The sequence below is a fragment of the Nicotiana sylvestris genome, chromosome 5 (genome assembly GCF_000393655.2).
Source record: "Nicotiana sylvestris chromosome 5, ASM39365v2, whole genome shotgun sequence".
Lineage (NCBI taxonomy): Eukaryota > Viridiplantae > Streptophyta > Magnoliopsida > Solanales > Solanaceae > Nicotiana > Nicotiana sylvestris.
Genome location: NC_091061.1, coordinates 43115034 through 43132717, shown reverse-complemented (window position 1 = coordinate 43132717; position 17684 = coordinate 43115034). Strand labels below are relative to the sequence as shown.

Below are 17684 nucleotides of genomic sequence, written 5' to 3'. Positions count from 1 at the left end.
GGTGCATTCGTTTACAATATAAGTGCACCTTTCATCCTTTTATTGGTTCCACTTAAAAGCCACCCCACACTTATTTCCTGCTTACTTCTTTTAGCGCTCCTCTCACAATTAAAGTGCTTTAAGAGGTAAAAGGATCAAAACAATGTTAATTAAGAACAAAAGGGTATAGGCTTGTAATGCGGGTGCCAAACAAAAGTCTAAAGGCTCAAAAGGGTTAACTAGGGACAAATTTTATTTGTGATAAGCAATTAAGCTCAAAAAGGTCAAAGAAAGCCTAACATCATTTTTTCAAATCGAGCATCACCTAAAATTTCGCTTCAACTCATATACCGGGCAAGTTCTAGACACAAGTACAATACATGGACTACACAAATACTCACCACATATGGCATATGACTCATTCAGATCAGCTCATCAAGATGCTCCACTACGAGCATTTAATTCAGTAACAAACATACAAATTAAGGCACTTTCAGTGAGATTCAACAATTAGGACTAAGCGTTACACTCTAAGGTCTATTGTGTTCAGGTGTGTCAACGCTATGGGTTCTCTTTCAATTTTATAGCTCGTAGCTCATTACCCTAATCTACAAATCAAAAAGAAAACATCAATAAAAACTACCTATGCCCGGTTCAAGCTAAACCCTTGGAAAAGAACCGCGACTTAAAGAAAAACCAAGGGGAAATTGCTACACTACCTAAGAAAAAAATAAAAAATCTTTTTGTTGTTTTCTCTAGACTCACTTCCCTCAAGAAAATCTTCTAAAAGATCCGTCATCAGGAAGAGCCTACAATTTTTTCAGTTTTTTTTCTCGACTCAGTCCCTCAAGAACCCCGTCGAAAGGGATCCGTCGTCGGGCCGAGCCATTTATCTAAATTAACAAAAAAACTACTCCTGCTTAACAAAAACTATCAATTCAACATGAAACAAACAAAACAACCCGACAATTTGTACAACTACATACAACATACAATGAAAGAATCCCCCACCCCACACTTAAAAAAGAAGACATGCCCCCATGACTTAAAATTTAAAAGAGCAGTGAGGTAAAGAGACTTCCCTGAAGCTTCACTCTTGATCGGAAACGGTTTCGGGGTTCACGTTGCACGCACGCCCCAAAGCTTGCAGCCAACCCATGAACTTCTTTTCCGACTTGACTTGTCGGTCAGCTATCGCGTCCACACGAGTGCCCAAATCAGTCATGGAGGTGCGTAGATCAGCCACCTCCTGCTCCAATGTGGTGTGCCGGGACACTCTAGCAGTTCCTGAAGAGGACGCTGCTCATGACAGTGTTGCAGCTGTTGCGCTGGGCGCATGGGCTTGCGCTTTCTCGATAGTGCCATAATACCTGCAAAACGTGGACACATTAGATCAGCCTAACAAAAATAGTGTGACTTAATGCGGTTACTCAAACTTCACACGCAAATTGGTCACAACTACATAATCATGCTCATTGAGGCCTTTCCATAAACACCTTATGGGCATTAGGCTCTCACAACTCTTTTGTAAGTGTCTTGCAACAAGGGCCTCCCACAAATCTCATCCATAACCCAAATCAAGTACCACCCACCCCACACTTGCAACAAACTAACCCCACAACATATTTCACCAAGTTTGAACACCAAATCACAAAACACATCTACACTAATGGCATAAGATACAACATACAAAAAGAAAAAAAATCTGAAAATAGAAAGAGAAAAAGAAAGAAAACTACAACTAGGGCTCATACCTTGTGAAGGAGAATGGGGAGGATGCTAGTAAGTTCGGGGAAGAAAATCGTGAGAGGGGGATGGGGGCAGGGGTGCTGGAATTTGGTGAAGGAGTTGGGCGTTTTTGGGTGAGAATGAGGGAGAGGAACGGGTATTGTTTATTAGAAGGAGGGGGTAATTGTGTCTAACAAATAACCAATTAAACTAAAAAATAAATAAAAAGAAAAACTAAAACTAAAAAAAAACACAAAACGCCGGAAGAGTTTGGTCAGATGCGCGAACTAATGCGCGAGCTCGCGCAGGCTTCGTGCGTCCTTTTTTTGTTTTCAGGCAGAATGGTTCGCTCAGGCGCGCGAGTTTTGGCGCGAAGTTTTGGAGTTCGCGTGTTTCTTCGCGTGGTGCTGTTTTGTTCCAGGCAGAATGGTTCACCCAGGCGCGCGAACTTGTGCACGAAGTGGGCGCGAAGTCGCGCTCCTGGGCGTTTATTTTTGCATTTTTTTCCACCTGTTTTGCTCCTGGTTGATGGTCCTTTCACCCGCCCTTCGTCGCCTGCATTTGTTAGTAAGTTAAAGCTCAAAATCAAACACTACTACTATCATTGGGTTACCTCCCAACCAGCGCCTTATTTAACGTCGTGGCACGATGGTTACAACATTTCAATGGGTTGCCTCCCATCCAGCGCCTGATTTAACGTCGTGGCACGATGGTTACAACATTTCAATGGGTTGCCTCCCATCCAGCGCCTGATTTAACGTCGTGGCACGATGGTTACAACATTTCAATGGGTTGCCTCCCATCCAGCGCCTGATTTAACGTTGCGGCACGACTCAACATGTTCTCAAGCATCCTTCAAGTCCACTGAGGTCTTGTGACGTGAAAAGTCACCCCTCCAGTAATGTTTTATCCGTTGACCGTTCACCAAGAAAGTGCCAGTTGAACTCATATCTCTCAACTCCACGGCTCCATGAGGCTTCACGCTTACCACAACAAAAGGGCCCGACCAACGATATTTAAGCTTTCCAAGAAAAAGCTTCAACCTCGAATTGAACAACACAACTTCTTGCCCTGGCTCGAACTCTCGATGTTGAATGTGCTTGTCACTCCACCTCTTAGTCTTCTCTTTATACAATTTGGCATTCTCATATGCATGTAATCGAAACTCCTCGAGCTCATCGAGTTGCAGCAACCTCTTCTCTCCAACTAAGTCCCCATCCATGTTCAGCTTCTTTATTGCCCAATAGGCCTTGTGCTCAAGTTCGACGGCAAGTGACATGCCTTCTCATACACCAATCTATAAGGAGAAGCACCTATGGGAGTTTTGTATGTTGTTCGATACGCCCACAATGCGTCTTCTAACTTCCCGACCCAATCTTTTCTATTTGCACTCACTGTTTTCTCAAGAATTTGCTTGACCTCTCTGTTTGAAACCTCCACTTGACCACTCGTCTGTGGGTGATAGGCAGTGGAGACCTTATGCTTGACCCCGTACTTTGCAAGGACATTGTTTAACAGTTTGTTGTAGAAATGCGTACCTCAATCGCCGATCAACACTCTGGGAGTTCCAAAGCGTGTGAAGATATGCTTCTTGACAAAGCTTACCACCACCTTTGCATCATTAGAGGGAAGAGCAATGGCCTCCACCCACTTAGACACATAATCAACTGCCACCAAGATGTATCTATGACCGTTCGAGTATGGAAAAGGTCCCATGAAGTCAATTCCCCAAACATCGAAAAGTTCCACTACCAGGATGTTTTGCAGCGGCATCTCGTGCTTCTTAGTGATCGTCCCGGTTCTTTGGCACCTGTCACATATTTTAACAAAGGCGTGTGCATCCCTAAACAATTTTGGCCAGTAAAAACCTGATTGTAGCACTTTCTGAGTTGTCCGGTCTCCACCGTGATGACCTCCGTATGGTGAGGCGTGACAACTATGAAGTATGGCGCTCATCTCCTCCTCAAGAACACATCTCCGCACCAACTGATCTGCACAGATCATGTATAAGAATGGCTCATCCCACATGTAGAGCCTCACATCATACATGAACCTTCTTCTATTGTCTGGTGTCAATTCTGGTGGTGTCACCCCACTTGCAATGAAGTTCACATAATCCGCATACCACAGGGCTGTGCTTGAGGTGATTGCCAACAACTGCTCATCAGGGAATGTTTCTTTGATTGCACCCCCTTCAGCCACATGGTTCGGATTTTCTAATCTGGACAAGTGATCAGCCACTTGATTCTCTATTCCTTTGTGGTCTCGGATCTCTAAATCAAACTCTTGCAGCAGTAGGACCCACCGAATCAGTCTCGTCTTGGCATCCCTTTTCTCAAACAAGTACCTGATAGCTGAATGATCTGTGTAGACGATGACTTTGGTCCCCACAAGATATGACATGAACTTGTCAAACGCCCACACTACTGCAAGCAACTCTTTTTCAGTGACGGTGTAGTTCATCTGAGCTGGATTTAGAGTTTTGCTCGCATAGTAGATGGAGTGGAAGATCTTGTTTCTCCTCTGTCCCAAGACAACCCCAACAGCCAAGTCGCTAGCGTCACACATCAACTCAAATGGCTGCTCCTAGTCTGGAGCAGTTATGATAGGTGCAGTCACCAACCTTTCTTTCAGCTCTTCGAATGCCTTCGGACAGGCATCATCGAATTTGAAGACTACATCCTTCTCAAGCAACCTGCACAATGGAGAGGAAATTTTTGAGAAATCTTTAATAAAACGACGATAAAAACTTGCATGGCCCAAGAAACTATGGATGCCTTTGACAAATATCGGTGGAGGCAATTTTTCAATCGCTTCCACCTTTGCCTTGTCCACCTGCAAACCGTCTTTGGACACCTTGTGCCCTAAAACTATACCTTCACGTACCATGAAATGGCACTTTTCCCAGTTTAGCACCAAGTTAGTCTCTTCACACCTAGCAAGTACTTTATCGAGGTTCATTAAGCAGTTATCAAAAGAACATCCGAAAATAGAAAAGTCATCCATGAATACTTCCACAAACCTCTCAACCATGTCAGTAAAGATGGCCATCATACACCTTTGAAAAGTCGCAGGTGCATTACAAAGACCAAAGGGCATTCTCTTGAACGCGTACGTGCCATAAATACACGTAAAAGTGGTCTTTTCTTGGTCCTCTAGGGCTATAGCAATCTGATTATACCCCGAGTAACCATCCAGGAAGCAGTGGTACTCCTGGCCAGCTAATCTATTGAGCATTTGGTCAATAAAGGAGAAGGGAAAGTGGTCCTTCCGGGTGGCATTGTTCAATTTTCTATAGTCAATGCAAATTCTCCACCCGGTGACAGTTCTTGTTGGGATTAGATCATTATTTTCATTAACTACCACAGTCATCCCCCCTTTCTTGGGTACACATTGGACTGGGCTTACCCATTTGCTGTCTGAGATAGGAAATACAATACCTGCATCAAGCCACTTAATCACTTCTTTTCTTACCACCTCTTTCATGATAGGATTGAGGCGGCGTTGTTGCTCAACATTGGGCTTATGTCCATCCTCCATGAGGATTATGTGCATGCAAAAGGCTGGACTAATGCCCTTAATGTCAGACATCGTCCACCCAAGTGCGCGCTTGTGCTCCCGTAGCACTCTCAACAACTTTTCTTCCTGCAATTTAGACAAGTCAGAAGAAACAATAACAGGTAGGGTGTCAGAGTCACCCAAATAAGCATATTACAGGTGAGATGGGAGAGGTTTAAGCTCCAATTTTGGGGCTTTCTCAATTGACTGCTTTGGAGGAGGTCCCTCTGGCCTGTTCAAGGGTGCAAAGGGGTGTATCCCCTGCATGTATGCACAAGATGTGTCAAGGATGTACATCATCTCCTCGACCTCATCATCATTGCCCAGGCTATCAAACAACATAAGTGCTTTCTCTAGAGAATCGTCTAGAAAAACACTTGGATCATAAATTTGCTCATCAGCCTCTACAACCAATATCATGGAGAGCTCCTCATAGTGATAGGGAAGTTGGATTGTTTTGTAGACATTGAAAACCGCTTCCTCATATTCTACCCTCAAGATCATCTTTCCCCCTCTCACCTTGATAATTGCGTCACCAGTAGCCAAGAGAGGTCGCCCCAATATGATTGGGACCAGTTCATCAGCCTCATAGTCGAGGATAATGAAGTCAGCAGGGAAGATAAATTTCCCAATCTGCAGCAACACATCTTCAATCACCCCCTCAGGGTGTGCTATTGACCTGTCAGCCAGCTGCAACATCACAGTAGTTGGCCTTGGAGCTCCCACACCCAATTGTTTGAACAAAGACATGGGCATCAGGTTTATGCTTGCCCCCAAATCGCAAAGAGCACGACCCACATCAACATTACCAATACGCACAGGAATCGTAAAGCTGCCATGATCCTTAAGCTTTTGAGGAAGCTTATTTTGGACCCTAGAAGTGCACTCCTCAGTAAGTGCAACTGTCTCAAACTCAGTCAATCTCCTCTTATGAGCCACTATGTCTTATATGTACTTGGCATATTTTGGAATTTCGCAAAGCATATCAACTAGTGGAATATTCAATTGAACCTGGCTCAACATGGAGAGGAATTTGCTGAACATGCGATCATCATTCTTCTTTTGCAATCTCTGGGGGAAAGGTGGTAGTGGCCTTGGGGCCTCTACTGGGTCTGGAATTTCAGCAGTCTTCTTTGGCTCGTTTGTCACTTTAGGGATCAACTCTCCCTCAGGTACATGCTTATCTTTCCTTTTCTTTAGCACTTCCTCAAGCTCTCTCCCATTTCTAAGTGTAACGGCATTCACATGTGGATTCTTCTCTGTGTCACTAGGGAGAGCGCCTGCAAGTCTAGTGTTTGATTAGTAGCTAACTGCCCCAGCTGCCTCTCAAGATTTCTGAAGTCAGTCTTGATCTGCTGATTGTCAATCAACAACTTTTTTAACAATTCGTTGGTGCTCTCTTCCATTTGTTGGGGTGGCTTTTGAGGCTGATTGAAACCCCCTTGGGGTCTATGTTGATTTTGATTCTGCTGATTTCCACCCCATGAGAAGTTGGGATGATTCCTCTAATTCGGATTGTAAGAATTCCCATATTGTGCATGCTGATTCGGTGGACCTCTGTTCTGTTGCCCCACATAATAGATAGATTCTGGATTTGTGGGGCACATGTCACTCATATGATTGTCACCATATAATTCGCAACAAATAGCCATTTGGTGTACATGTTGCATCGGTTGTGATTGCTGCATTGTCATTCTAGTCATCTGATTGGCTAGCTTTGCAATATCGACTCTTATGGCTGAAACCTCGTCAAGTTCGAGTAACCCAGATGATTTTTGCTTAATGGCCTTCCGTGAATCATTCTCACCTTTCCAGTTATTATCATTAGCAGTGAAATTATTCAGCAAGATTTGGATTTCACTTATGGTCTGGCCATGCAACTACCCCCACAAGCTGAGTCTAGATTCATCTTTGAAGCACCATCTAACCCATCTACAAAAGTGTGACCCAATACCTCGTCTATCTGACAATGATGAGGACAGTCTCTGAGCATCTTCTTGTACCTTTCCCATGCTTGACGAAGTGTCTCGCCAGCTCGTTGTTCGAACCCAAGAATTTGACTCCTCAACACCTTTGTTTTCTTGGTGGGGAAAAACTTGATTAAGAATTTCCTTACCAGATCATCCCAAGTGTGGATTGAATTTGCTGGCTCTTTATTCAACCACTCCTTAGCTTCCCCGATCAATGAAAAGGGGAAAAGTGTTAGCCTGACATAGTCATTGGAAACATTCGGATAGTTGTAGGTATCTGTAATTTCCAAGAAATTCTGAATGTGCCTCTGCGGGTCTTCATGAGGTAAAGCCACAAACAGCCATGTGGATTGGATCAGCTGCACCATGTATTGTTTCATCTTAAAGTGCCCAGTGATGTCAGGCTTCACAATAGCCTGAGTCATATTAGCCAGACTGGGCCTTGCGGCTTCAATCACCGCGCGTTCCTAATTACCTGCCATCTCAATTGGCTGTGGTTGAACTACGATGTCCAACTCTCTTTCAATTCTGGTTCTAGCGTCCACCTCCATCCTCAATCTGTGAAGTGATCTTTCAATTTCGGGATCAAGAGGATGGAGATTGTTTGCGCTTCTACTTCTTCGCATTCAATAGAAACTCCTGTATTAGCACAAACAAAGTGAACTGAAAGTTAAAACTCGAATAAATAAATAATAAAAGCTCAATTCAGTCAAGTAGCTAATTTCTAAGTCCCCGGCAACGACGCCAAAAACTTGTTGCGACAAAAAATACTCACGTAAGTGCACATGATCGTCAAGTAATAGAGTAGTAAGTAGAGTGTCGTTCCCACGAAGACTTATGATTAACTGTTGACTGATTCAAGCGCAATTTCTTTATCTACCCAAGAGACTGTTCACAAAAGAGATATGTAATTGTTTTACTACTTAAACTATAAAGAATTAATCTAACTAAAGAAAGTAACCAAACGAATATCAATTTCGAGTAACAAACAGTAAGAGAGGATATTCCAGAGTCACGTGCATAGTTAACAATCGTGTTGTGTTCTTGGCTTAAAATGACTAATCAATTTATCTGGGTTATTGATTGACATGGTTGATATTACTCATAAGAATCTGTCGAGTTCTTACTCGCCTATTCAAGTCAACTCAATGCCTATATGTCTATGGAATTAAGAATAACAAGAACGCATTTACAATTCCTGTATTTCAACCAAGCAAGGCAATTGGGTATATGTCTATCCCAATTGCGAACCCGTTCCCCGAGGCCCGGGTTTAAGAACTTGCTCTATTTAATTCTATATGCAATCTAAAGTTCCCACTTTTCGAGTTCAACTAAAGATTCGTAGATAGTATTTCACTGTTAGCTACTCAACAAAATAATTAAGAACAGAATTAAATAAACAACCCAATATGATAAATCGACTTTGTCGAATTAAACTTCAAACAACAACATTCATGTTTTACCCATGACCCTAGAACAATGGGTCTTAGCCACTCATACTAGTGTTCATCACAAATAAGTTCAATTTCATCACAAAATAGCAAAAACAAGAGAAGAAAAGAAGAACTTGATGGTCAAAACTCCTCCTTGCCTCTCTATTTCTTGCACTAAACTATGAAAACCTCCCTTCCTTAACCTTGGGCGAGCTTGACTTTATATAGGTTAAGTGAGTTTCTCTCCAGATTTCCAATTTTACCCCTAAATAACGTTTTTCCGGACCGAACACGCGCGAACTCGCGCATAACTTCGCGCGTTTCTTCGCGCATGATTCTGCCTCGGCCTTTCTTACGCGCGAACTCCTGCGCGGCTTCGCGCACCTGGAGTTTGGTTTCGTCCATTTTTTCGTCTCGTCCTTGCGCGCACTCAACTCCGAGGGGTTGTTCTTGCTCATAAATCATTCCAATATCCTCTTGAGAGCATCATATAGGCTCCTCATCCTGCAATATACATATCACAATTAGAGTCTATTTTTCATCAATTAACCATAATATGTCATTGGAATATAATCAAGCGGAAGCATAAACAATAGCTAAATCACCTAGATTTCGCCTATTATCAATATCTTATATATTCAATTTTAGTGGAATGAACTAAACACCCAATAGAAATAATTCATTTATTACTAATAATTTATGTCTTATTGATTTTTGCATAACTAATCTCTACATTATAATCCCTATATAATCTATCTTCATACCAAACGATCCTTAGTGGGCGTTTGGACATAAGAATTGTAAAATTCCAGAAAAAGGTATTTTTCTTCAAGTGAAAATAATATTTAAAATTAGAGTTGTGTTTGGATATGAATATAATTTTGGGTTGTTTTTGCATTTTTGTGAGTGATCTGAGTAAAAATTTTGAAAAATAACCTTTTGAAAGTTTTTAAAGTTTTGAAAAATTTCAAAATTGATCTACAAGTGAAAATTTAAAATTTTATGACCAGATTTTTAAAAAGTAAAAAATTTTCCAAAAAGAAAAATGAAAAAAATTTCATGGCCAAACGGACTATTTGAAAATTCTTTTCCTTTTTATATATTTGTGCAATGTCCTCTTTAACCCTTTTGGACACCTTTTAAAAGTAAAAATAAAAACACTGGGTTAGGAACAAGTTAACAAGTGTCAGTTGGTTAAGCGCTTTGAATTCTGAAGAACACTCGAGTATACGTTGCCGCCGTCGAAGCCATCAGTTTTTTAGACTGATGTACAGTATATCACCCCTTTCGACTTCAACATCTCCACTTCAAATCCATCAAACAATTAGACAAACATACGCAGAAGATGATGATACGAAGAGCATTTGCAAACATATCATCATCGTCATCATTGCGAAGAATTCTGAAAAACGAAGGAAAACTATCTGAATTACGGATCGGGAGGTGGATTTCAGTTAAGAGTAATGGTGCCGAAGAAGCAGAGCTGAGTGGGAAGCGATTCGCAGCCTTTTGGGGAAACGGGGATTACGGAAGGCTAGGGCATGGGACTCTTGAGTCGCAGTGGCGCCCTAAGGTTCTGTTTCCTTCCGTTTTCGATAATCAAAACCTCCGTGAGATTGCTTGTGGCGGTGCTCATACTCTCTTCCTTACAGGTTCTATAAATGTTCTCTACCTTGATCATATGCAGTTGGGATTCTTAGAAGAAAATGTAATTTCACTCCCTCTTATTTGTTACTTCCTCCGTCCCGGTTTATGTGGCCTTGTTTGAATGGGCAGCCATAGACATTTGTGTTACATTTGTTTGGTTGCTAACAAAGTAGTTCTGGGATTATTATCCTACACCCAATGTGGGACAAATAAAAGATTTTGGTACAAAATTTATACCAATATTAGTTAATTACCCATAACCAAGTACTAGATAAACCTAATGTCAAATTTTATACCGGGATTAGTATTCTAATCCCTGTAACCAAACGACCCCTAATAAGGGTAAAATGGAAATTTGGAAGTTATAATTATTTCTAAATATATATAAAGATGTGTCATTTTTTTTTTGTGATAAACTAAAAAAGAAAGTCTGCTACATAAATTGGACCAAAGAGAGCAGATTTTTTCTACCGAGGGGCTTTGGGCTCCCGAGGTAGTGAAAACTCCACACGGAGTAGCTGTATGGAGACAAATAGCTAGTCTTGGGGGGGGGGGGATTCAGCAGGAATGTCAACATTGGGATTGGAAATGGGCAAAAAGTTAGGCTGTGGAAAGACAATTGGGATGGTTTAGGACCTTTGGAGGAGCAGTTCCCTTATAGAATGGTGAGTAACACTAATGTTTTAATAGCTGATGTTTCGAATGGAACTGGTTGGAGTTTCTGGTTTAGGAGGAACTTCTTTGATTGGGAAATGCAGGAAGTGGAATTTTTTTTGCAAAAAATGCTCTCAGTAAAGATTAATCAGGGGAAGGAAGATGCACTATGTTGGAATTTGAATGTTAATAAGAATGGAATGGTTACTGTGAATTCTTACTACAAAGAACTTATTAAATCTGTTAGGAGACAAAGACAGTGTGGCCTTGGAAGCTAATGTGGAAGACGTTTGCACCTACTAAAGTGGCTTGTCTTGGTTGGATGGCGGCCCATGAAGCATGCTTGACTCAAGATAATTTGAGACGAATAGGCTTTAATTTATGTGGCAGATGGTATCTATGTGAGAACTCCTGTAAATCTGTGGATGGCCTCTTTATGCACTGTCATTATACCTGGCAGATTTGGACCATGTTTATGGGTATTTTTGGTGTTCAAAGTGTTATTCCTGAGAAGTTCAGAGGTTTGCTATGGTGCTGGAAGTCAATCTATGCTGGGACGTATAAGAAGAAGATCTGGATCACCATCCATTGCGCATTGCATTGGAAATTTGGACAGATAGAAATATTAGATGTTTTGAGGGCAAAGGGAGCAACTTCAAGTAGTAAAATATAGGTGCATTCAAAATTTGTACTATTGGAAGAATGGAAACAACGTTTTTAATTTTCAGAATTTGCTAGACTTGTTAGATTTTTTAGAGATCTGATGTTCCTAGTCTAGCTCTGTTGTACTTGCTGCAGTACTATCTTGATACTACTTTTTAATAAAATATTAGTTATCAAAAAAAAAAATGAAACCACTTCAAGAAAAAAGAGTAGATTTTTTCTACTCCCTACGTTTCAATTTAGATGATGTAGTTTGACTTGATGATTATAGTGGGTATGTTGTTGTTGTTGTAGTTTGACTTGACATAAAGTTTTTTTTTAAAAAAAAGAAGATTTTTGAAACATGTGGTCCTAAAAGCTTGAGGGGCAAAAGTTTGTGAGGCCATGATATTTGTGTGGTCATAAAAACTTATCATTAAGGATAAAGTGAGTAAAATGAAAAGTTCTAAGTAGAATTGTTTCTAAATATAGAAATGTGTTATTCTTTTTGGGGCGGACTAATAAGGAAAGCGTATCATTTAAATTGAAACGGAGGGAGTACTAGTTTTTCTTGTTGGGGGTTTGGGGGGGGGGGCTAGGGAGGTGGTGAGAATATTTTGTGATACTTAGCAAAATGGATATAGAAGATTCATATAGTCGAAGCCACCTAGTTCGGGATTAAGGTTAAGTTAATTGATTGATTAAATTTCGATGCAACGTTTTTGCGGATATTCAATAGTTAATGCTAGCTTTTGTTTTTCCTAAATTTTGATATGCATGTCTAGCGTCAATAGTGGAGACGCGAGCACTATGTGGTCAACTACGGCGAACCATGTGAGGAAGGCGGTGAGAGAGGTGCTAGGTGTATTGAAGGGTTTTTCTGGCAGGCACCAAGGAGACTGGTGGTGGAATGACATAGTCCAAGGTAAAGTGGAGGCGAAGAAGGTAGCGTACGCGAAGTTGGCAGGGAGCTCAAGCGAGGAGGAGAGGAGAGCGAATAGAGAGAGGTACAAAGTGGCTAGGAAGGAGGCGAAGCTGGCGGTCACGGAGGCTAAGAATGCAGCGTTTAGCCGTATATACGAGGAATTAGGGGAGAAAGGAGGGGACATGAAGTTGTTTCGGCTGGCTAAAGCGAGGGAGAGGAAGGCCCGGGATCTGGACCAAGTGAGGTGCATCAAAGATGAGGGTGGTAGAGTATTGGTGGGAGATCCCCAGATTAAGCAGAGATGGCAGACGTACTTCTAAGGTCTTCTAATTGAGGAGGGGGACCGGGATATAACGCTAGGGACTTGGGGCATTCGGAGAGTCTCCGAGATTTTAGGTATTGCAGGCGCATTAGGGTCGACGAGGTCGTGAGGGCTTTGCGTAAGATGAGTAGGGGTAGAGCGACCGGGCCAGATGAAATTCCGGTTGAGTTTTGGAAGTATGTGGGTAGAGCAGGATTGGAATGGCTGACTGGGTTGTTCAATGTAATTTTTAGGACGAAAAGGATGTCAGAGGAATGGAGGTAGAGTATAGTGGTACCGTTGTACAAGAACAAAGGTGATATCCAGTGTTGTAACAATTATAGGGGTATCAAGTTACTTAGCCATACCATGAAAGTCTGGGAGAGGGTGGTGGAGGTGAGGGTGAGGAAGACGACGTCTATATCCGACAATCAGTTTGGGTTCATGCCGGGCCGCTCCACTACGGAAGCTATCCACCTTATTAGGAGGTTGGTGGAACAGTACAGGTATAAGAAGAAGGATCTGCATATGGTGTTTATTGACTTGGAGAAAGCGTATGACAAGGTTCCTAGAGAGGTGCTCTGGAGATGTCTTGAGGCGAAGGGCGTGCCGGTAGCCTACATAAGAGCGATCAAGGATATGTCTGATGGAGCTAAGACTAAGGTTAGGACTGTGGGAGGCGACTCGGACCATTTCCCGATTGTTATGGGATTACACCAAGGCTCTGCGCTTAGCCCATTCTTATTTGCCTTGGTGATGGATGCTTTGACACATTATATTCAAGGGGAGGTGCCATGGTGTATGCTATTTGCTGATGACATTGTTCTAATTGACGAGACGAGGGCAGGTGTTAACGAGAGATTGGAGGTTTGGAGACAGACTCTCGAGTCTAAGGATTTCAAATTGAGCAGGTCTAAGACAGAGTACCTGGAGTGCAAGTTTAGCACTGAGTCGAGGGATGTAGGCGGGGACGTGAGGCTTGGGTCACAGGTCGTCCCCAAGAGAGATAGCTTCAAGTACCTTGGGTCGGTGATTCAGGGGGACGGAGAGATCGACGAGGACGTCACTCACCGCATAGGGGCGGGCTGGATGAAATAGAGGCTTGCATCTGGAGTCTTGTGTGACAAGAAAGTGCCACCGATACTCAAAGGTAAGTTTTATAGAGCTGTGGTTAGACATAAAATGTTGTATGGGGCAGAGTGTTGGCCGGTTAAGAACTCCCATATCCAGAGGTTGAAAGTAGCAGAGATGCGGATGCTGAGGTGGATGTGCAGGCACACTAGGTTAGACAAGATCATGAATGAAGATATTCGGAGGAAGGTGGGCACCGCCCCTGTGGATGACAAGATGCAGGAAGCGAGACTCAGATGGTTCGGGCACGTACAGAGGAGAAGCATCGATGCTCCGGTGAGGAGGTGTGAGCTGTTGGCCGTGGTGGGCACGAGAAGAGGTAGAGGGAGACCTAAGAAGTATTGGGGAGAGGTGATCAGGCAGGACATGGTTCGTCTGCAGATTTCCGAGGACATGACCCTTGATAGGAAGGCCTGGAGGACTAGCATTAGAGTTGTAGGATAGGGGTAGTGGAGCTTTCCTTACTGCATGTCGGGGGTGAGGCGGGGTTGGATTAAGGTTGATCTTAGATGGCTTGCAGTTTATGTTGAACCCACACTATTCTTGTTGTTTATCTTAGATTCCTTTGACTCTGGTTACTGTTATTGCAAGTCATTCATCTTTTGATTTTTATGCTTCTGTTACTATAATGGTTTTTACTGGAATTACTAATGAATTCTTTTTTTTTCTTCTTGTTTTCCTTGTTTTTCTTTATTTCCGTCGTTCTGAGCCGAGGGTCTATCGGAAACAGCCTCTCTGTCCTACCGGGGCAGGGGTAAGGTCTGCGTACACATTACCCTCCCCAGACCCCACTATGTGGGATTTTACTGGGTAGTTGTTGTTTATGTCTAGCGTCAATAGTAGCTTCATTTTCCTTTTCTGATAACATCTTATTTTGTCAATATGTGCTTCCATTTTTCTAGTGCATTTTGAGCTTTGTCTTTTTAGTTGAAGATTGTGTTCAAACTTGCCCACCAACATCAATCTATTTTATGTCATGATAAAACTTCTTGTGAGATAATGTAATGAAAGGAATATAAGAGTTTGTAGCTAGGTATTTGGCCAAATAGGATTGTCCAGTTCCTATAGAATCTCTCACCAAAATAATGTTTTAGAATGCTGTTGCATCAGCAGAGGCTTTACTTACAGATTAGTTACCCTCTCTTTTTGCAGAAAATGGCCGTGTTTATGCCAGTGGGCTCAATGATTATGGACAACTAGGGGTGTCAGCAGATGACAGAGGTTATATAATTGTATGCTATCTTGACCTTTTTGATACAATTCATACTTTGGATAGGTTAGAAATATAACTTAATCAATTAATTGAACATATTTTTTAATCATATAATAAGTATGTAGTATTTGGATAGGACATAATTCATCAATTAACGGAAGACATTTTTGAAATCATACAATAATTATATAGTACTCACAGCCATTTGTTGCAACATTGGGTTTTGCTGTTAGATTTTATGTTTTCAACCTTCAATTGCTTCCAATACTATGGTGGGACGGGTTATGAGTTTGTGGGTGGTGTGAGATGGCTCCAAAGGCCTTCCTACTATGGAGGACTTGGGAGGGATATAAATAATGATGAAAATGTTATGAAAGTTGTGGTGGAGGATATAATCACGGAAATTTTTCAGATCTCCAGCCCATATATATGTACTGTACGCCGTATGCTTTGTGCACGGCTTCCCTTTTTATTTTTTTATATAACGGTTTTATTGTGGATTTTTGGCTTGGAAGAGCATCCTAGAAATCTCTATGGCCAGAGTTTTATGGAATTCAAATTGGATAATGTCCCATAGGTGATTGGTTGGAATGTCCTATATTCTTTGTAGCAATGGTGGCACAGTTCAATAATCTCCTAGAACTCGTGCACCTTGTGAGCACCTAATTTTTAACCATACTTGAGTTTTTTTACAACTATTTAGCATTTTAAGACTTATTTGCCTATTTGGCCAAGAATCCTATGTGGCCAAATAGGCAAATAAGTCTTCCTCACATATGCGTACAAAATGAACCTTCCTAGCATTTTCCAAAATAGGTGGAATATTCCCTCATATCCTTTCTTGCTCACCACTTCACTTCACTCACACTCACACTCACACTATACAGACGCCTGCACACACAATTCGGGGACGAGCACACTCACTGGAAGCGGAAGGGATTGAGAGCAAAAATGAAGAGAATTTTTCCATTTTCATAAAGAGAACCAGAGAACAGCGAATAGTTATACGGTGTAGTTGATTTTTGAGCATCAATACATACATATATACTGTCATTCTCCATCTCCGTCTCGTTAAACATCCATTCGGCTACCATGTGAGAACACCAGTTCGCCACCTTAACTTCACCAACTCAACAAACACCTAAATTCCAGCCTTCTTATCACCTTGAAACCACCATTTATTTTAGCTGGGTTTAAAGAGGCAGTGGCGTAGCCGCCCTATGCTAAGGGTGGTCAAGTGCACACCCTTCGCCGAAAAATTATACTGCTATATAAGTTAAATATTGTTTTATATGGATATATATTATATTTTGAACACCCTTAACACAGTTGACTGAGGGTGTTCAAAGTGACGTGTTATTCACGGGTTTAAAGTTTCATTTTGTTTGCCAAAACTAAACGGTGACCACTATGTGTGGTCTATTTGATTCTTTTTCAATCTAAAAATTTTTCTAATAAAATCACTCTTAAAACTTAAAATTTATGTAAAAATAAACAACTAATCTTAAATAAATTTTATAATTTAAAAGTTAAGCTCTACAATATTTCTTTAACAAAAGCTCTCTACAAGCTATAAATTCTCTCGACTCTCTCTTTCATTTGGTTTTATGCTTACTTTTATCTGTAAAATTTTTAATGTTGTCTTTTGTTATTTTTATTTTTATTTATAAAACTATGGTTATATTAAAAGTTTATTTTATTGTTTAGCTAAATGTTGCATAGTTTGATTTAAAAAATTTGGCACACCATTCATCGACAAAAATAATAATTTATTGACTTATTTAAAGTTTGAACACCCTTGGCGGAATTCACGGCTACGCCATTGTAAAGAGGGGTCCACTAGTTCGATTTGTGGTCATTTGCTCTATGTAGACTCTGTGGTCTCAGTTCGTTCTTGCTTCAGATGGGAATTTTAGCTATACATAAGTACTCGTAGATAAAAATGAAGTATGTGACGAAGGAAGGCTATCGCCGCGTCTGTCAATTAGTTCCTGAGGAAAAGGACATTGAAAAATCCTCTGAAGACAATGAAAAAGGAGAAGATGTCAATTACTGTTGAATCAAAGAATAAACCACAATCAAAGCGACATCCTCCTGAGACAATGAAAAAAGAGAAGATGTCAATTCCTGCTGAATCAAAGGATAAAAGATAATCAAAGCCACAATCTCCTGAGGCAATGAAGTATGTGAAGAAGGAAGGCTATCGCTGCCTCTGTAAATTAGTTCATGTTGAATCAAAGGATAAAAAGGAGTCCAAACGACAACCTCCTGGGACAATGAAAAAGGAGAAAAGAGATCTTAGTAGTGTGGTTATTAACAACATTCTCCGGGAATTAGAACTTTATCTTCACCAACGCTTTGATATGGAGTGGCTTTGCTTGCTTCACACTCAGGGTAAAGGTAGGATATTAGGCGTTGATATGGGTCTCGAGAAGACTGGACAGATCTGCGGCTTCTTAGCCGGATTATACAATTCAGGGCTTATCGAGAGGATTTTGATTGT

The 17684-nt window shown here is 41.3% G+C and overlaps 3 protein-coding genes and 1 pseudogene across 7 annotated transcripts in view; 1 reads left to right on the top strand and 3 right to left on the bottom strand.

Annotated features, from left to right (window-relative positions):
- Positions 1 to 2551: 2551 nt before the first annotated feature.
- Positions 2552 to 2929, bottom strand: LOC138868566 (uncharacterized). Its single transcript, XM_070146123.1, has one exon. It carries the CDS (start codon positions 2927 to 2929, stop codon positions 2552 to 2554), a length of 378 nt encoding a protein of 125 aa, XP_070002224.1.
- Positions 2930 to 2940: 11 nt separating this feature from the next.
- On the bottom strand, positions 2941 to 6671 carry LOC138868565 (uncharacterized; annotated as a pseudogene).
- A 99-nt stretch (positions 6672 to 6770) lies between these two features.
- Positions 6771 to 7660, bottom strand: LOC138868564 (uncharacterized). Its single transcript, XM_070146122.1, has 2 exons — positions 7150 to 7660; positions 6771 to 7072 (listed from the first exon to the last, which is right to left on the bottom strand). Exons 1-2 carry the CDS (start codon positions 7658 to 7660, stop codon positions 6771 to 6773), a joined length of 813 nt encoding a protein of 270 aa, XP_070002223.1.
- Positions 7661 to 9854: 2194 nt separating this feature from the next.
- Positions 9855 to 17684, top strand: part of LOC104240950 (ultraviolet-B receptor UVR8) — a 37054-nt gene continuing 29224 nt past the window's right edge. For 2 of the 5 annotated variants that reach the window (XM_070174359.1, XM_070174358.1), the window contains exons 1-2: positions 9855 to 10320; positions 15121 to 15200. In XM_070174359.1, the coding sequence (XP_070030460.1) occupies positions 10014 to 10320; positions 15121 to 15200 (387 nt within the window). In that variant the 5' untranslated portion in view covers positions 9855 to 10013. Of the gene's footprint in view, positions 10321 to 15120; positions 15201 to 17684 lie in introns of those variants that run through there. The other 3 variants (XM_070174360.1, XM_070174361.1, XM_070174362.1) reach the window with 3 other exon arrangements.